This window comes from Balaenoptera borealis, assembly GCF_965194805.1.
Source record: "Balaenoptera borealis genome assembly, chromosome: 20".
Lineage (NCBI taxonomy): Eukaryota > Metazoa > Chordata > Mammalia > Artiodactyla > Balaenopteridae > Balaenoptera > Balaenoptera borealis.
Window position 1 is genome coordinate 48,569,291 of NC_138879.1, and position 21,524 is coordinate 48,590,814.

The following is a 21,524-nucleotide window of genomic DNA, read 5'->3' on the forward strand; positions in this document are numbered from 1 at the left end:
GCCGCGGAGCAACTGGGCCCGTGAGCCACAATTGCTGAGCCTGCGCGTCTGGAGCCTGTGCTCCGCAACAAGAGAGGCCACGATAGTGAGAGGCCCGCGCACCGCGATGAGGAGTGGCCCCCGCTCGCCGCAACTAGAGAAAGCTCTCGCACAGAAACGAAGACCCAACACAGCCATAAATAATAATAAAATAAATAAATAAATAAATAGCATTCCCTTTAAAAAAAAAAAAAAAAAAAAAACAATCAAACAATAATATATAGATCTTGATTTGAACAAACCAACTCTAAGAAGACATTTGTTAGATAATCTGGGAAATGAAGTTATAGATCAGATATTGAATGACGCCAAGGAAAGGCAGGGCAATGGCCCTGTGGTACGTAAGAAAACGTTCATTACTTTTTTAAAGGCATGTAGGGGGCACTTCCCTGGTGGTCCAGTGGTTAAGACTCCATGCTCCCAAAGCAGGGGGCCCAGGTTCGATCCCTGGTCAGGGAACTAGATCTTGTATGCCGCAACTAAGAGCTCGTGTGCCGCAACTAAGGATCCCGCATGCAGCAACTAAAAGATCCCACACGCAGCAACAAAGATCCTGCATACTGCAACTAAGACCCAGTGCAGCCAAATAATATATATATATATATTTTTTTTTTAATTAGAAAATAAAAGGCATGTAGAGAAGTGGAATATGTAGGGATGCAGTGATCTAGGGTTTGCTTTAAAATACTTCAGCAGGGGGTGAGGGGGAGAAGCTGAAACAAATGTGGAAAATGTGGGTGACAGGTATGGGGGTTCATTACGCTATTTTCTTGTGTGTGTTTGAAATTTTTCATAATTAAATAAAACTCTTCAAATCAAATGAACAGTTTGCATTTAAACAGTGGGCTGTCAGTTTGTGAATCATCAAGCCTCATTGTTCACTTCGGTTAGAAAGCGAAAAATGCAAAATTAAACCTAATAGCTTAAAAGAACACCGTAACAAAAATGTAAGTATGTCAGTAACAACTACCACCACTGTATGAGAAGTTACGATATGCCACTCATTGCTCTTTACATGCATTATCTCATTTAGTCTATTGTTATCACCACCTTACAAATGAGGAAACCAAAGCGCAGGCAGATTAAGGAACATGCCCAAAGTCTCACAGCTAATAACTGATAAAACCAGGACTTGAACTTAGGACTTCCCAAAACTCAAGCTGTTAACTCCTGCACTATCCTGCCTCTGACATACAGAATGCTGGACAAAATTAATGAAAGCTAACAAGCTTCCAAACCCTAAAGAGATATAATGGACTTGCAGGCAATCACTCATGGAAGGATCTCCCAACTCCCAAGCAAAGGTGAATAACAGTGTGTATGATATGCCACTAATAGACAATCATATATCTATCTTATATATACAATTTATATTACATACAAACACACACATACTATATTACCCCATTCAAAAATATTTCTTGGGCTTCCCTGGTGGCTCAGTGGTTGGGAGTCTGCCTGCCAATGAAGGGGACACGGGTTCAAGCCCTGGTCCAGGAGGATCCTGCATGCCACGGAGTAACTAAGCCCACATACCACAACTGCTGAGCCTGTGCTCTGAAGCCCGTGATCCACAACTACTGAGTCTGTGTGCCATAACTACTGAAGCCCATGCACCTAGAGCCTGTACTCTGCAGCAAAGAAGCCACCGTGGTGAGAAGCCCGTGCACCGCAACGAGGAGTAGCCCCCGCTTGTGGCAACTAGAGCAGACCCGCGTGCGGCAACGGAGACCCAACGCAGCCAAAAATAAATAAATAAAATAAAATAAATAAAACATTAAAAAAATACATTTCTTTAATTAAAATATTTTAAAAGGCAATCACTCCTCTACTAGATCTGTCAATCTCTATTCCCACCCTCCTAGAAACCAACCCTAACATAACTGCCTAGAAATTTCTCCAACAAGAATCCAGCTTTCCAAACAAGGTCACAAACTTCCTATGCCCAGGGGACCTCACATTAATCCCTCATGCCCCCAATTTATTACTAGCTCAAGATGCTGCCTCATGAAATGGATCCTTTCAGACTCAATCTTTCAAAAACAATAATCAGGGGGCTTCCCTGGTGGCGCAGTGGTTAAGAATCTGCCTGCCAATGCACGGGACACAGGTTCAAGCCCTGGTCCAGGAAGATCTCACATGCCACGGGGCAACTAAGCTCATGAGCCACAACTACTGAGCCTGCGCTCTGGAGCCCGTGAGCCACAACTACTGAAGCTCGCGGGCCTAGAGCCCATGCTCCGGAACAAGAGAAGCCACCGCACTGAGAAGCCTGCACACTGCCACGAAGAGTAGCCCCTGCTCGCCGCAACTAGGGAAAGCCCGCACGCAGCAACGAAGACCCAACGCAGCCAAAAATAAAATAAATAAAATAAATTTATAAAAAAGAAAACAACAATAATCAGTCCTATTAGATGTCTAACCTTTCTTGAACTCACTCTTCCTTATTGTTGTGGCTTGAAAAGTTTCTCTTTATGCACAAGAGACAGGACATTATGGTGTCACTCTAACTGTGCTTTGATAAAGACCAAGATACAGATAACTGTGTTGACTGTAGATATTAGAATACCACTTTCCCAACCAGATTCTAGGTTAAAAATTAGGCATGGATTTTTCTCTTCTGATATCCCAGGATAATGGGCATTCGACATTTCCAATCTAAATGCTGTGCCCTATAAAAATATGCAGGAAGAGCATACCCTAAAATGTTTTATTTATTTATTTTGGCTGCACTGGGTCTTCATTGCAGCGTGCGGGCTCTTTAGTTGCAGCGCACGGGATCTAGAGCACGTGGGCTCAGTGGCTGTGGTGGACGGACTTAGTTGTGGCATCTCACTGGGATCTTAGTTTCCCGACCAGGGATCGAACCCAGGCCCCCTGCATTGAGAGCGTGGAGCCTTCACCACTGCACCACCAGGGAAGTCCCCTAAAATGTTAAAAGTGGCTATCTCTAGGTGATAAAACATATTTATCTGCATTTTCAAGCTTTTTACAATAAGCATGTGTTGACTTTGTGCATTTTTAAAAGCGATAAAAATATGAAAATGAAAAAGAGCTTTGCCCTTCTTGATTGAAGCCATTAGCAATTTCCTCCAACCACCAAGACACAAAAAGACACTAGTACCTTCTCCAGGTTCGAGCTCAGAATGCCTAAAGCACCATCTAAGAGAGCAGTCCTCAAAGTTTAATCAGCAAACTGTGGGGCAAAAAATTCAGTCCACTCTCACCCTACCAAATTTAATGAATGGAAGAGTATTGCTTTTGTTGAATTAACAATGCAGATGTGACAAGTAAACAATGAGAAATTCCAGAAAATAAAATGTTATTTCCAGAATCCAGAAGGATATTATACAGGACCAGCCTACGGACCACCACACACCCACGCGTCCACAGCACCAAACAAGAAAGTGGTTCCTGCAGAAGGTTTAGTCTTTCCACCACTCCAACTTTCTCACATTATCCTCCAAACTTATCACAGATTTAGATACTCTGCAAAGCCTCTGCTGTGTCACACCACCTCTGTCTTTGCTCGGGCTGTTCCTCCTACTTGGAACACTCTCTTCTCACTCTCCCTAGTTAATGTTTCCAGGAAGCCTTCTGAATTCACCCTCCCTTTGGCCACCACAACCCACGCCTCCACCAGGATTGGACCAAGTGCCCTTCTCTGTGTTTCCAAGGCACCCAAAACATACCTCCCTCACGACACTTACATGATACAGTTGGTCTTCATTATCTTTGGATTTCTCATTTATGAATTCACCTACTCATTAAAACTTATTAGCAACCCCAAAACCAATACTCACGGTGCTTTCACAGTCATTTGTGAACATGTACAGAGCAGCAAAAAATCTGAGTCTCCGCATAACCACATTCCCAGCTGAGATCAAACAAGGTGATTTCTCTCATACTTTAAACTAGTGTCCTTTCTGTGGCCTACTTAGTGCCACATTTTCCACATTTTTGTGCACTGATTAAAATGGTCCCCAAGTGCAGTGCTAAAATGCTATCTAGTGTTCCTAAACATGAGAAGGCTGTGATGTGTCTTAAGGAGAAAATATGTGTGCTAGATAAGTTGCTTGGGCATGAGTTATAGTGCTGCTGGCCACGAGTTCAATGTTAATGAATCAACAATACATTAAATAAGGTGTGTTTAAATAGAAGCATACATAAAATAAGGTTATGTACTGATCAGCTGATGAAAATCTTGTAACCAGGGGCTCATAGGAATCTAACCCTGTATTTCCCTTGGGAGCAATGGTTCAGAACCTACTAATTCAGTGTCTATGGTGACTTTACAGAACATAACTACTGCAAACAACAATAAACTGTATACTGAAACATTCTCTTTATGTAGCCATTCCTTCCATTCACCCGGAGGTTGGTAAAGTAGGCCCACAGGCCAAAGCGAGCCTGCCACCGGTCTTTGTAAACAAAGTTTAACTGGAACACGGCCATGCTCACTCATTTACATTTTGTCTATGGCTACTTCAGCACCACAACAGCAAAGGTGAGTAATAACAAAGACCATATGGCTTGCAAAGTCTAAAATACTTACTATTTGGTCTTTCACAAAAAAAGGCTGCTGACCCATGCACTAGACTCTAAGCTCTTTTTTTTTCTTTTTTTAAATGTATTTATTTATTTATTCTTGGCTGCATTGGGTCTTCGTTGCTGCGCGCAGGCTTTTCTCTAGTTGTGGTGAGCGGGGGCTACTCTTCGTTGTGGTGTGCGGGCTTCTCATTGTGGTGGCTTCTCTCGTTGCGGAGCACGGGCTCTAGGCACGCAGGCTCAGTAGTTGTGGCTCGCGGGCTCTAGAGCGCAGACTCAGTAGTTGTGGCACACAGGCTTAGTTGCTCCGTGGCATGTGGGATCTTTCCGGACCAGGGCTCGAACCCGTGTCCCCTGCATTGGCAGGCGGATTCTTAACCACTGCGCCACCAGGGAAGTCCCGACTCTAAGCTCTTCGAGGAAACAACAATGTTGTACTCGTCTTTACAATCTTAGCACAAAGCTGGCACAATAGGACAGGTAAACCAAACTTCAGTCTGATGAAGCACTGGACCCAGAATACAGCCTTCTGCTCTAAGAAGTCCGGGGTAACTGCATTAAATCCCAGATCTGATTAAGTCTTGGAAAAAAAGATACAATGCAAAGAAATAAATAATGAAATGTGACAGAAGGATGAGGAGCAAAAGGAAAAAGACCAAGGCAAACAATATCATTTGGCGGGTGAAATAATATGAGAGATTCAAATAAGGAAAGACCCAATAACAGGTATTAGTAGCTACTGAGGTCCAGTCTAGTCTGAACCCCAAAACATATTCAGAAGAGTCAAAGAGAAGGAAGGTTTCGCAAGAGCTTGGCCAAATATACAATGACATTTCATTTGTCTAAAGACATATTTTCTACACATAGCACCACGCATGTTGTACATATAACAATCACAATGGGTTGAGGAAAATGCCAGGAATAGTAAACCAAATCATGCCACAATAGGAGAACTCACTGAAGTCTGAAAGACAAACATCTATCAACAGCTCATTCTTCCCCAGCAGATAGACACATGTTACACTGCATTCAAGATGTTGATAACAGAGCAATCAGGTCTGAGAAAATCCTCAGCAGTTCCATCAGAGACTCTCACCTTTCAGTATGAACATTATTTCTGAAGCCATTAATTTAATATCCTTAGATTAACTCACTCTCAGCCACAACTCATTTGCTAAGCAGTACCCTTTTCTGATTTCCAAAGGGAGCTGAGACATAGTGGAAGGCACATCCACTAAATAAAGAATGCTTGGAACCCTGGCGACACTGAATTTGAGTGGCTTAGCTGACAGAGAGAGAGTTTAAATGCGAGGCTCAATAGTTTCAGAGGATGCCACTTACAGCTGAGGCTGGCAGTCCCTCCCCAGGTTGCATGTTCAACCCAAACCACATCTCAAGGCTGAAAACCAGCAACCCACAAGCTAACCTCCTGCAGCCACTCAGAGAGAGAGCAAAAACTCACGCTTGGCAGAGATAGGACAAACCAGTTTGGAGATTACTATCATTACTAACAACCACCTGAAGCCAAATTTTCTGTTTCTTATTCATGGATCTGAATTTTAGCAGTTTGTGCTAGAAACTCTCCAGGAGTTGTCAAAGGAGCAACTCCTATCAAGGCTAATCACTCAAAAAGGACAAATGAAATGAACACGCAAGTAAAGCACAACACACAAATTACACAGATAAATAAATGGCACACACCTCTATAATGAAACATCATGCAGCCACACTAAGAACATACTAAGAAGAGACACTCTTAGACAAGTGGAAACACAGTCAGTTCTGCTACAAGCTTATTTTGAAAATGTGTATCTGTTCCATCATGATCAACATATTAGGGAACAATTTGAACCTAACACCAATTTTTCTTTTGTTCAGGAAAAACAACAGGTAAACAGAAAACTCCACCCAGCTGAACCAAGCTACACAGGAACACACAAAACACACACATACACACCCCCCCCCGCCAAACATCCACCAGCTACTGCAGTTCACCATGTGAACTTACATTCTGAGCCATGCCTGTCCCCATCTGGTGTTATACCTGCCAGGCCAATTTCAAATAACCCTCCTTCCATCACTTCACAATAACTCACAAGTAGCAATCCTTCCAAAGCCCACTTCTACGAGCAAACCTCATGTCTTTTTCAAGATAGTATCTACATACTTCTTAACCAATGAACATGTATAAAACTGTACAACTGCTTTATTAGGTTTATATCTTTTTTTTTTTTTAAATATGTCACTGAGGGAGTTTTTGAGTGTTGTGCTCTTAACCCCATTTTCCCCGTAAGCTCCGTAGTTTTTATTGTGCAATTGTGCATAGCACAGTGATTTTTAGGAATGCATGTGTTACCTTATAGGAGAACTGACTGCATGTCCAGTGGATAATTCAAAAAAGCAAACTGTGGGACTTCCCTGGTGGCACAGCAGTTAAGACTCCACACTCCCAATGCAGGGCACCCAGGTTCGATCCGTGGTCAGGGAACTAGATCCCACATGCATGCCGCAACTAAGAGTTCACATGCCACAACTAAGGAGCCCGAGTTCTGCAACTAAGGAGTCCGCAAGCCGCAACTAAAGGAGCCCGCCCGCCGCAACTAAGACCCAGTGCAACTAAATAAAGAAATAAATAATTTTTTTTTAAAAAAGCAAACTGTATATCAGTATATATAGTATAATCTCATTTTTGTTAAAAAAATATATTTCAGGGCTTCCCTGGTGGCGCAGTGGTTGAGAATCTGCCTGCCAATGCAGGGGACACGGGTTCGAGCCCTGGTCTGGGAAGATCCCACATGCCGCGGAGCAACTAGGCCCGTGAGCCACAATTACTGAGCCTGCGCATCTGGAGCCTGTGCTCCCCAACAAGAGAGGCCACGATAGCGAGAGGCCCGCGCACCGCGATGAAGAGTGGCCCCCACTTGCCGCAACTGGAGAAAGCCTGCGCACAGAAACGAAGACCCAACACAGCCATAAATAAATAAATAAATAAATAAATATTTAAAAAAAAAAAAAAATATATATATTTCATGTGTCTGCAGGTATGTGTGTATACATACACAACTATAAATGTTTAGAAAAAGGTCTGGAAGAACCTATATCAAATAGTTAATAGTGGTGTCTCTGAAGGAAAGAACACAAGTGACTCTCATTTTAAACTTTATGTACATTTTTGTTTGATTTAGATACCGTGAATTGGTGTTACTTCTGCAATTAAAAATTTCCCTTTAAAAAACAAATAAATCAAAAAATAATAAGAAAAAAATTTTTAAAACAAACAAACAAATAAATCTGTTCTAATAGTAGAAGTGTTGAAAAGAGTGATCATTACACAATCTGGTTATGCGATCCCTTGTTTAAAATCCTTAATATTAGATATCCAAACTCCTCAATATTTATGAAGAATCTGGCCCCTCCTATCTTCTCCAGCTTCATCCCTCACTTTTCCTCCCCTCCTTTATATGCTCAACTAAGATTTATTTAGAATCTTCTATATGCAGGCAATGGGGATAAGGCAATGAGCAACCAGGTACAGACCCCACCCTCACAGAGGCTTGAATCTAGCAAGGGAGAGGCTTTAACCAACAAGAACAAAACTGCACCTAGTTTTTAAGTAACTATAAAATTACTTAATCAGAAATACGGCATTACAAAGGGGAAACCACCAGGCTCAGGGATCAGGAAAAGCTTCCCTGGAAAAGGGAAGTGGTATTTACGCTGAGAGTTTAAGGAGAAGCAAAAATGGAGCTGATAAAGAGAGAAGAGCACTGCATGCAAAGAGAATGTGCCATAGCCAAGGGCCAGAAAAGAACTTGGGCCCTTCAAGGAAGAAGCCAGTATAGCCACAGAACAAGAACAAAGGGGGGAAGAGGGGTACAGGATAAGGTCAGAAGCAGCAGAGACCAAATCTTGCAGGGCCCAGTAAACTACTTTAAGGATTTTGGACCTGATTCTAAAAGCAAAGAAAAACAACTGAAGACTTTCAAATAGGGAAGTGACGTGACCAGAAATGTGTATGTGAAAGCTCATTTGGGTTACTGTCCAAAAAGAAAGGCCTAAGGAGGACCAGGAATAAATGTGGAAAGGTCATTAAGAACTTCTTAATAGTGTATGGATTACTGAAATAATGAATGATAGCTTGTACTACGATAGTGGTAGTAGAAATAGAAAAAAGTAGATAGATTCAAATTATGTTTAGGAGTAGACCAAACAGCTCTTGATATTGACTGGATGTGGGGTACAGGAAAGGAAGGGGTAAAGGATGACTCTAGTCTCTAGCAAGAGCACCACTCACATCCTAGCCTCCAGCCATACTGAATGACTTGCAGCTCCCTAAGCCTTCAGCCCAAGAGTGGAAATCCCCTTACATCATCCTTCAGCTACAAAGTGCCTCCTCATTCTAGCCTTACCTAACCATGCCCATCAGGTGCTTTAGTTTATGCTCCATAGCCTCTCAGCCTTGCCTTTATCACAGCACTTGGCACACTGCATTATAATATATAATATAATCATATGTTTCTGTCTTCCCCACATGACTGAGTGCTCCCTAAGGTTAAAAATCATTTTTGGTTGTTTTAATCTCTGTATCCCCAAAGCCTAATTACTCAAACCTCTGTGAATAGATTCCCACTTCCCATCAGCTGTATGTTCCTGTTGCAGGGAACAGAGAAAGCAAGCTGAGTTCCTGGGGCCTGCTGTATGAAAGAAAAGGATATGGGAAGATGGCTTGAGCCTGAGAAAGCAGGTAAAAAAGGCAGTGTGGTTTCCTAACTGGATAAACAGAGAGCTATGAAACTGCAGGCTTCCTCCTCAAGTGCTGGTAGTATAGAACTAAAAGCCCAAACCCAGAGATGTAAATTTAAAAGAAATTAAGGATGGTGTATGTACCCACGGATGATGTATAGGCTGAAAATATATAAACAGCTTCAACAATAGTTTAGAAAACAAATTACCACATTTTACTCTGCACACATCTGTGATCATCTGAAATTTTTACTAAAAATATATTCGTATGTTATTTGTATAATTAAAAATAAAATAATAAAGTGTAATGGATCCAATGTGCAGCTCAGAGAAGCTACACACTGAATAAAAACACATGCCATATGATCCAGCAATCCCACTCCTGGGCATATATCCAGACAAAACTCTAATTTGAAAAGATACACGCACCCCAATGTTCACAGCAGCACTATTTACAATAGCCAAGACATTGTAGCAACCTAAAAGTCCATGGACAGATGAATGCATAAAGAAGATGTGGAAAGGGTGTGGTGAAAAGGGAACCCTCCTGCACTGTTGGTGGGAATGTAAATTGACACAACCACTATGGAAAACAGTATGGAGGTTCCTTAAAAAACTAAAAATAGAACTACCATATGACCCAGCAATCCCACTACTGGGCATATACCCTGAGAAAACCATAATTCAAAAAGAGACATGTACCACAATGTTCACTGCAGCACTATTTACAATAGCCAGGACATGGAACCAACTTAAATGTCCATCGACAGATGAACGGATAAAGAAGATGTGGCACATATATACAATGGAATATTACTCTGCCATAAAAAGAAACAAAATTGAGTTATTTGTAGTGAAATGGATGGACTTAGAGTCTGCCATACAGAGTGAAGTAAGTCAGAAAGAGAAAAACAAATACCATATTCTAAGGCATACATATGGAATCTAAAAAAAAAAAAATTGTACTGATGAACCTAGTTGCAGGGCAGGAATAAAGATGTAGACACAGAGAATGGACTTGAGGACACAGGGTGGGAGGGGGAAGCTGGGGCGAGGTGAGAGTAGCATCAACATACATACACTATCGAATGTAAAACAGTTAGCGAGTGGGAAGCAGCAGCATAGTACAGGGAGATCGGCTCGGTGCTTTGCGATGACCTAGAGGGGTGGGATAGGGAGGGTGGGAGGGAGGGGATATGGGGACATATGTATGCATATGGCTGATTCACTTTGGTGTACAACAGAAACTAACACATTATTGTGAAGCAATTATACTCCAATAAAGATCTATTAAAAAAAAATCACTTTCCTTTTCCAAAAAAAAAAAGATGTGATACATATATATATATACAGAAAATGGAATAGTACTCAGCCATAGAAAACAACAAAATAATGCCATTTGCAGCAACATGGATGAACCTAGAGATTATCATACTAAGTGAAGCAAGTCAAAAAGAGAAAGACAAATACCATATGATATCACTCATATGTGGAATCTAAAATATGACACAAATGAACTTATCTACGAAACAGAAACAGACTCACAGACGTAGAGAACAGACTTGCAGTTGCCAAGGGAGAAGGAGGGGTGAGGGAGGGATGGATTGGGAGTTTGGGATTAGAAGATGCAAATGGATATAGAATGGATAAACAACAAGGTCCTACTGTATAGCAGAGGGAACTATATTCAATATCCTGTAAGAAACCATAATGGAAAATAATATGAAAAAGAATATGTATATATATGTATAAATGAATCACTCTGCTGTATACCAGAAACTAACACAACATTGTATATCAACTATACTTCAATAAAATAAATTTTAAAAATGAAGAAGAATAAAAACACAAACTTACAAACACATTGCTTAAAAAATAAATAAAACACCTAATGGAAGAGAGAAAGCTATAAAAGATTAATTATAACTTTTATGAGAGATACTTCCTAAGCTTGAGGCCAAGGCCAAAGAAAGCCATAAAATGCTTTCTCAAATTGTCATTGTTGCTTTCATTTTAAAGACACACAGTGGAGCTAATCAATAGAAAAATTTATCTCTTATTCAAATAGGCTTCCAGTTTGCGGTGGTAATATTCAAACTAGAAGAGGCAGTAGTGAGGGATTCTACCATAGCAGCAACCCCTCTGAAGCACCTTGATGTACTGGGGCCCCATGCACAACATGACATATAGGAAGTTGGGAGTTTCATTTATAAGCAATGACTGCTTTCCAAGTCATCCAGAAAACAGCTAAAGACTAAAGATATAGGAAGATAAATGGAAATTTTAAATTAAACCCCAAAGGACAAGTCCTCCTATCCCACCACCTTTGACTCATTCTTAGACAACCATGCCTCCAACTTCAAAGAGGAAATAGAAATCATCAAAAGGCCCTCCCTCATCTTCCTCCTATAATACAAACTTACCTGCATTCCCAATTATCTGTTCCTCCCTGCCCTCAAGCACAAGAAAGAGGGGTTCTCTTACCTTCTTTCAGGCTAATCCCCTCATTTGTGCGCTGGATCCTACTTCTTTCTCATCAACTGCAAGGACTTCTCCCTGCCATCTATCTCCTTTCTTTCTTAGACCTCGGACCTATTTATCATTATGTTCCTTCCTTGAGTAGCTGAAGCAACTCTCTATGACTTCAGTACCATCTATAACAGGATGCCTTCAAGTATCTTCATCTCTGGCCTAGATCTCTCTCCTCAGCTTCAGATATCTGCTAGCCTCTAAATATCTCCACGTCAATGTCCTATAGAAATTCCAACATGTCCAAAACTAAACTCACCATCTTTCTCCTACAAGCAAGACCATCATTCACCCAGTTTCCAAGTGAGAAACCTAAGTGTTACTTTTGATTCCCTCTTCTCCCTCAGCTCCCCATGTCCAATCAAGTCCTTTGGATTTTACCTCATTAATATACTTCTGTTTACTTCTCCCCATCTGCGAAGCCATTTCCTGGTCCAGGTCCTTCTCACATCTCACTTGGATTACTGTAGCACGCTCCTACTCTTCTTATTTCTGTCTTACCCTTCTCCAAATTTTCCACAAAGCAGCCAGAGTCATATTTCTAAAGTGCACATCTGACATTTCCCTATTTAAAGCACTCAGTAGCTCCCTAATACCTTCAGGATAAAGGTCAAATTACTTATTACATGACCCTTCAAGGCCTGGTCCCAGATTACCCCACCACCCACTCCTCTATAAATTTTACTCTCAAGGCACAATGAACCCGCCATTTGCAGTTTTCCAACTACTGTGTCCTCTCCTTAGCTTCAAAAATCCCACACAGAATCCTAAAGCATCATATTGATGACTATAAACCCAAAGCAGCAAAAAACTGTCATCCTATACAAATCCTAAATTAATCTTCACTTAGAAAAATTACTTTTACTAAATTCTACAGTGCCACATAGTGGTGAGAGAGGGAAGCAAATAGCAAAGGTAAAGGAAGTGTAGGTGGAGGACACAGATGAGAACATCAGGGAGCCTGAAGTGATGTGCCTTCCCTGAGATGAATGGGGAATGTCTGTGCAGTACTCCATGGCTGCATGTACCAGAGCACTCACGCTTACTCAGCTAGTCTTGCTCATAACATCACCCTCAGGAACTTACATCACTGGGGCTCAGGCTGCCCAGCCCATTCTCCTGCTCAGAATCCTTCCCAGACTCAGTGCCCTGGGAGGACCGGGGATGGGATGGATGAATCCAGATCTCCAGGCGAGTGGTGTCATCTCCAACATGCCGGAAAGTGGATTTCTTTCCTTTCCGCCATTGGCCAGGGCTCAGTTCCAATTCCTCGTGTTGCTTCTTTTCCATCTGTTCTGCCTGTACGACATACAAACATATAAGCTCAGACTGTCCTGGGATTCAGCCAATCAAGAGAAGTGCTCATCTCACCTGAGTTTGTTGCCCAAGAACTGTAAAAAGTAAAGACTTTGCCACAGTAGCAGAGTATCATCTGTTTTGTCTCATAAAAGTTATTAATTCTGGTTTAACCAGATGCTGTGGGCCCTGGAGAGCTCTCCTAAAGATAAGTTTGGTTCTGCATAGAGACTGACTGACTCCCATCAGCACAGCCCGAGGGGACCCCTTCAGGACATTATCAGTCGTTTCCTTAAGGACACAGAGACACTAAGAGAAACACATTCTTCTAGGAAGGAATGATTCTGCCTGCATCCCCACTCACCTTCCTTTTGGTCTCTTCAAACAAGCTCATGAGACTCTCCTTGGCGGTCAGGATAGGGTTGCTGGCAGCTAGACTGCGCATATAGTAATAGACGGCATCAAGCTTCCTCCTCTGCAGAAAAAGGTCAGAGACACTGAGTCAACCAGTTCTCTTCTGGACTCCAGCCTGAGTCAGCAGACCCAGGAAACCCTACCATCCCTCCCAACCTGTGCTCCAAGCTGTGAGGAGTTCCAACATGAAAATGAGACAACTATCCATGGGAGAAGCCATGGCGAATACATCAGAGCTCTCTTCTTGCCCAGTACTATGTCTTACATGTAGAGGTTCTCTTAAAGCCACATGCTCAGAAGCAGGAGAAACGAATAAAGAGCCTCAGAAAATATGAAACCAATTATGTTTTCTTTTTAGAGAAAGAAAATGTTCAGCATGTACTAATTATTGTTTTTAAAACATTATAAATAACAATGGCAATATCACTGATTAAGCATAGCTAAGTGTGAGGTAAATGATCAGCACTCCATAGATATTATGATATTATTTCCAAACCTAAGGAAACTGCCCCACAGGGATTACTATTCCCGTTTTAATGATGAAGAGATAGGGGCTCAGGAAGATTATTACATAACTTGCCCAACAAGGTCTCAAAGCCAAATCCCAGATAAGCTAGTATTTGAACCTAGGTCTGCCTGGCTCCTAAGTTTATGTTTTCACTACAACATACTGACTCCACGAAGAAAAGGAAACAAGCTATTATCCAATGCATGCAGCAAATAAATACTTCAAGTCCATTTTAAAACCAATTAATAAGTAAAAGAAAGGGAGAGGGTCAGAAAGAAGGGAATACACTGAAATAAAGGGGGAAAGAATATCAAAAAGCCTTTCTATCTTTCTATCATATACATCGTTACCTTTTCTGTCTCAAAATGCACCTAGACTACTACTTCCCTTCTCTGCCCAGCACCTACTCACTCTTTAAAAGTCCCATCTTGCATTCATCTAGCATGGTTAAAGGTGTACATTCTAAGCTTAACTGCCTGAGTCTGAATTTGGTCCTGCCATTTATTAGGTATAACCCTAAGAAAGTCAACCTAGAAAGGTTTCCTTATTTGTAAAATGAAGATATTCACCAACATATATGGCTCCTGAAAAGATTAAAATTCATATAATATATACAGTTTAACAGAACATCTGGTACCCAGTTTCAGTCAGTTAAGTGGGCGCTATCTTTAATGTTATTCCAATTACGCCACTCATTTGATTTTACAGTATTTTACCAGTTCTACAATGATTTTTTTCATATTTTAACATCTCTGAAATCAAGATACAACTCAATCACTATCTACCATCATGTCTTATTTTAATTCACATTCTTCTTTCTTAGTGGTATAGGAAATGATGTATCTAACAATCAATTGCATCAAATTGCATCAAGTCTTAATTTGTATCATTGTCTGTCTATACACCTCACTTGTCTTCTCAACAATGTTTTCTTTCAGGACAGAAACCATATCAAATATTTACCACTCACAGCACCTAGCAAAGCACTGTGCACAGCATGTTCTCAGTAAATACTTGAGGTCCACTGAATGAAAGGTTACAGAAAAGCTGAGAAAGTGATCTTAAAAGACAACTGGGGGGACTTTTCTGGTGGTCCAGTGGCTAAGACTCTGCGTTTCCCCTGCAAGGGGCACAGGTTCAATCCCTGGTCAGGGAACTAAGATCCCACATGCCGCTTGACGTGGCCAAAAAATCAGACAACTGGGTTAACACAGAGACAGAAAAAGAGGGACAGAGGAAAAGAACTTGAAAAGAGTACTAACTTAGGTAAGAGGTCCATGAAAGAAACACATACCAATTTAATTAGTGTAGCAACAGACCACTGAGGGAAGACACAAGATTAACACTCAAGGGACTTCCCTGGTGGTCCAGCAGTTAAGACTCGCACTCCCAATGCAGGGGGCCTGTGTTCGATGCCTGGTCAGGGAACTAGATCCCACATGCCACAACTAAGATCCCACATACCGCAGCTAAGACCCAGCACAGCCAAATAAATACATATTAAAAAAAAAAAAAAAAGATTAACACTCAAAAATCAGTTGTATTTCTATATATTAGTAATGAACAATCTGAAAAATGAGGAAAATAATTCCATTCATAATAGCATCAAAAATAATAACATACCTTTATATGTTAGGAATATTTATATCTTAGGAATAAATTTAACCTAGGAAATGCAAAACTTACACACTGAAAATGACCACACATTTCTGAAAGAAATTAGAGAAGACCTAAATAAATGGAAAACATCCTGTGTTTGTGCAGAAGACAATACTGTAAAGATGTAAATACTCCCAAAAGCAATCCACAGATTCAACGCAATCCTTATCAAAATCACAATGACTGTTTTGGCAGAAATGAAAAAGCCGATCCTAAAATCCATATGGAATTCCAAGGAACCCCAGATAGCCAAAACAATCTTGAAAAAGAAAAACAAACTTGGAAGACTCACATACCCAATCTCAAAACTTACCACAAAGCTACAGTAATTAAAACAACGTAGTACTGGCACAAAGGTGGACATATGGATCAATGGGAGAGAATAGAGAGTCCAGAAGTAAACCTATCATACATCAACTGACTTTCGACAAGGGTGCCAAGACTATTTAATGGGGAAAGAACAGTCTCTTCAACAAATGGTGCTAGGAGAATTGGATGTCCACATGCAAAAGAATGAACTGGACCCTTACTTCACACCATATACAAAAATTAACCAAAGATGGATCAAAGACTTAAATATAAGAACTAAAACTATAAAAAATGTATCCCTGTATTTTCTTCTAAATAAATAAATAATAAATCTTAACTTTTAATTTGGTTAAGAGTTTCTTAGCTATGACATCAAAGCACAAGCAACAAAAGAAAAAATAGATGAATTGGACTTCATCAAAATTAAAAACTTTTGTGGGGACTTCCCTGGTGGCGCGGTGGTTAAGACTCCAAGCTCCTAATGCAGGGGACCCGAGTTTGATCCCTGGTCAGAGAACTAGATGCCACATGTCGCAACTAAGAGTTCACATGCCACAACTAAGGAGCCCGCCTGCCACAACTAAGGAGCCCACCTGCCGCAACTAAGACCCAGCACAACCAAATAAATAAATCTTAAAAAAAAAAAACTTTTGTGCATCAAAGGGCACTATCAAGAGGGTGAAAAGACAACCCATAAAATGAGAGAAAATATTTGTAAATCACATATCTGATAAACGTCAGAATATATAAAGAACTCCTACATCTCAACAACATAAAAGACAACCCAATTTAAAAATATGCAAAGGATCTGAATAGACATTTCTCCAAAGAAAATATGCAGATGGCCAACAAGAACATAAAAAAATCAGTACTCATTAGAGAAATGCAAGTCAAAACCACAATGCCATACAACTTTGAAGCAGTTAGGCTGGCTACTATTTAAACACACACACACACACAACAGAAAATAGTGTGTGTTAGCAAGGATGTGGAGAAACTGGAACCCTTGTGCACTACTGGTGGGAATGTAAAATGGTGCAGCTGCCAATATGGTGGTTCTTCCAAAAATTGAAAATACAATTACCACATGACCCAGCAATTCCACTTCTGAGTATATATTCAGAAGAATTGAAAGCAGAGTCATGAAGAGGTATTTGCACACTCATATTCATAGTAGTAGTATTCACAATGGCCAAAAGGTGGAAGTGTCCATCGAGAGATGAACAGATAAACAAAATGTGGTATATACATACAATTGAATATTATTCGGCCTTAAGGAGGAAATTGACATGAGCTGTAACATGGATGAACCTTAAGGATATAATGCTAAGTGAAATAAGCCAGTCACAAAAAGACAAATACTTTCAGATTCCATTTATATTAGGTAACTAGAGTAGACAAATTCACAGAGATGGAAAGGTGAAGAAGGGTGGCTGCCAACGGCCAGAGGGAGGGAAAAATAGGGAGTTGTTGTTTTAATGGGTAGAGAGTTTCAGTTTTGCAAGATGAATAGAGTTCTGGAGAGTGATTGCACAACAATGTGAATGTACTCAACACTACTGAACAGTACACTTAAAAATGGGTAAGATGGGAATTCCCTGGTGGTGCAGTGGTTAAGAATCCGCCTGCCAATGCAGGGGACAGGGGTTCGAGCCCTGGTCCGGGAAGATCCCACATGCTGTGGAGCAACTAAGCCCGTGCGCCACAACTACTGGGCCTGCGCTCTAGAGCCCGCAAGCCACAACTACTGAGCCCGAGTGCTACAACTACTGAAGCCCGCGTGCCTAGAGCCCATGCTCTGCAACAAGAGAAGCCACTGCAATGAGAAGCCCGCGCACCGCAACGAAGAGTAGCCCTGCTCTCCACAACTAGAGAAAGCCCGCATGCAGCAACGAAGATACAACGCAGCCAAAAATAAATAAATTAATTAATTAATTAATTTAATTTTTAAAAAATGGGTAAGATGGCAAATTTGGTTTTATGTGTATTTTACAATTGAGAAAATTTTTTTAAATTTTCTTACTTTTTAAAAAAATGGGTAAAGGACTTGAATAGACATTTTTCCAAACATCCAAATAAGCATATGAAAAGATGTTCAATATCATTAGTCATTAGGGAAATGCAAATCAAAACCACAATGACATATCACTTCACACTCACTAGATCTGTAGATGTCAACAAACTGATTCTAAAGTTTATATGGAAAGGCAAAACATCCAGGATAGCCTACACAATACTGAAGGAAAAGAAAAAAGTTGGAAGACTGACACTACCCGACTTCAAGACTTGCTATAAGGCTACCGTAATCAAGACAGTGTGGTACTGGCCAAAGAACAGACAAATAGATCAATGGAACAGAACAGAGAGCCCAGAAATAGACCTTCACAAATATAGTCAGTCGAGCTTTGACAAAGGAGCAAAGACAATTCAATGGAGAAAGGATAGTCTTTTCAACAAATGGTGTTGAAAACAACTGGACATCCACATGCAAAACAATGAATCTATACACAGACCTTACACCTGTCACAAAAATTAACTCAAAATGTACCGTAGACTTAAATGTAAAATGCAAAACTCTACAACTCCTAGAAGATAACATAGGAGAAAATCTAGGTAACCTGGGTTTAGTCATGCCTTCTTAGATACAACACCAAAAGCACAATCCATGAAAGAAAAAGTTGGTAAAGTTAGATTTCATTAACCTTAAAAACTTCTGCTCTGTGAAAAACACTAAGAAAATGAAAAGAAAGCCACAGACTGAGAGAAAATATTTGTAAAACACATGTCTGATAAAGGACTGGTATCCAAAACATAAAATGACTCTTAAAACTCAACAATAAGAAAACAAACAACCCAATTTAAAAATGGGCAAAAGATCTAAACAGACACATCACCAAAAATACACAGATGGGAAATCAGCATATGAAAAGATGTTCTGCATTGTATGTCATTAGGGAATTGCAAGTTAAAACGAAGTTTAACACAAATAGGATTTTGCACACCTATTAGAATGAGGAAAATCCAGAACACTGACAATATCAAATGCTGACAAGGAGGCACAGCAACAGGAACGCTCATCCACTGCTGGCAGGGATGCAAAACGGTGCAGCCACTACGGACGGCAGTTCGACAGTTTCTTCCAAAACTATCTATACTCTAACCACACAACCCAGCAATCACACTCCTAAGTATCTACCCAAATGAGATGAAAGCTTATGTCCACACAAAAACACGCACACGAACGTTTATAGCACTTTTATTAATAACAGTCAAAACTTGGAAACAACCAAGATGTCCTTCAATAGGGGAAGAGATAAACTGTGGTACATCCATACAATGGAATATTACTCAACAATAAAAAGAAAAGAGCTATCAAGCCACAAAAATAACCCTAAATGCTAAGTGAAAGAAGCCAATATGAAAAGCTTACATACTGTATGGTTCCAACTATATGACATTCTGGAAAAGACAACACTGTAGAGACAGTAGAAACATCAGTGATTGCCAAAGGTTTGGGGGAGGGAAGAAGGATAAAGAGGTGGAGGGTGGAGCACAGGATATTTTTAGAGCAGTGAAAATATTCTGCATGATAATATAATGGTGGATACATGTTGTTATACATTTGTTCAAACTCAGAGTGTGCAACAGTAAAAGTGAACCTTAGTGTAAGCTATGGACTTTAGTAATATAATAACATATCTATACTGGCTCATCAACTGTAACAAATGTACTACACTAATGCAAGATGTTCATAATAGGGAAAACTGAGAGCTGAGGAAGTATATGGGAACTCTCTGCACTTTCTGCTCAATTTTCTGTAAACCTAAAACTGACCAAAAAAAGAAAAAAAATATTAAAGAAGAAAAAAAAAGTCCTCAAGTGGGGAGGAGGGAACCCACAATGAGGTATCACTTCATACCCACTAGGTTGGTCATAATCAAAAAAATGAAAAGTCACAAATGTTAGCATGAACATGGAGAAACTAGAACTCTCCTACACTGCTGGTGGAAATGTAAAATGGTGCAGCCACTATTGAAAAGTTTGGCAGCTTCTCAGAAAGTTAAACATAGAATTACCATATGACCCAGCAATTCCATTCCTAGGTACAGACCATAATTAGTGGTTAATTTTGTTACATGAATTTTACAACAATTTTTATTAAAAGCCATTGAGGGGAAAATTTTTTTTAATTATATTTTCTAGTTAACAAGAAAAAAAGCAATTCATTAGATGATTACAAAGAAGAAAAACTGGGAAAGGAGACAAGAAATGAGAGAGAAGGGAAAACAGAAGGTGGATAAGAATAAAGGGGAGAGAAAAACAAAGCCACAAAGAGGGGTGAAAAAAAAATCTCAATGCATATCACAAAGAGAATAGGACAGAGGTAAAAAGCAGAGACAGAGAGATTCAATAGATTCTGCAGGAAGTGTATCTGTAAACCACATTACTTAATCAACAATTTCAATCCATAATTAAGTATTAGGAATATTTTTGAATCTTTGTAGAATAAAAATATCAATTCAAACACTGTTTATTTGGGCAATGAATTTTACAGCATTAAGAAAACTCTCCCTGCTAATGAGCACGATAGCTGCTTCTTAAACCTTTGGTACTTACCAGTGGCCCCTCCCCCTCCCCCTTGAAGTCAGCTTCCTCACTAGGGGCTCTGTCAGCTCCCAAGGCTCACCTTTAGAGGCACATTCAGAGGAGTTTGGTAAGATCTAAGGAGGTACAATTTGGCACTTACTGTGCTTCTGCTAAGGAGACTCCTTAGGTGAAAAGCTAAGACGAATAAGGGGATGATCTGAGGAAAGGAAGGAAGGATGTACTTCGGGCTAGTTGAGGACTTTAAAGGGGAGAGATAAAGGGAGCCTTATTTTCCTTCTAGAAATGAGTAACCTAGTTCAACCTAGGGAAGGGAAACAATACAAGATTCAGAGCAGAAACCTTGGTCAAAAACAAAGCAATGTTTGGCTGGAGAATAAGCATTCCCCTAGGAACTTAAGTGCAATAAAAGTGGATTCAACTGAAGTGAGGGATCCCTGACAACTTACCTCTGAAAGTAACAGTAACAAAAGGAGTTTGAGGATGGGAGGCAGAAGGGGATATGCTTTGGGTCATAGTGTTCAGATGAAATCTAGCTCCAGGAGCTGATGCTATCAAAATCCGTATTTCTAACATACTGCCTGCAAAATACTTCCCCATCCAAGATTTCTTACCGTATACACTGCCAGCAGAGCCAACTGGTTATAGGGGCGCCCATTCTTGGGAGCAATGTGCTGGGCTTTCAGGTACCAGCTGTAATAGAGAAACAGTAAAAAAAAAAAAAAAAAAAAAAAAAAAAAGTTCTCTATCAATACTTTCCCAATTCATCACCTGATAGCCCTTACTACTTAAGCTGTAACCTTGGAGTGGTAAAGCACGAGGCCAACAGGGTCACCTGTAGGACATATATATAGGAGGCAGCTCAGGTGGCCCA

At 40.4% G+C, this 21,524-nt stretch overlaps 1 protein-coding gene and 1 long non-coding RNA gene across 3 annotated transcripts in view; one reads left to right on the plus strand and one right to left on the minus strand.

Moving 5' to 3' along the window:
* Positions 1-21,524, minus strand: part of SMG6 (SMG6 nonsense mediated mRNA decay factor) — a 236,654-nt gene that overhangs the window by 205,962 nt on the left and 9,168 nt on the right. For both annotated transcript variants that reach the window (XM_082370523.1, XM_082370524.1), the window contains exons 6-8: positions 21,265-21,343; positions 13,520-13,630; positions 12,946-13,158 (exon numbers count right to left, since the gene is read on the minus strand). In XM_082370523.1, coding sequence (XP_082226649.1) covers positions 12,946-13,158; positions 13,520-13,630; positions 21,265-21,343 — 403 coding nt within the window. The remainder of the gene's footprint in view (positions 1-12,945; positions 13,159-13,519; positions 13,631-21,264; positions 21,344-21,524) is intronic.
* Positions 243-10,617, plus strand: LOC309617913. Its single transcript, XR_014238189.1, has 2 exons — positions 243-7,308; positions 7,629-10,617. It is a non-coding gene; the product is annotated as an uncharacterized lncRNA (long non-coding RNA).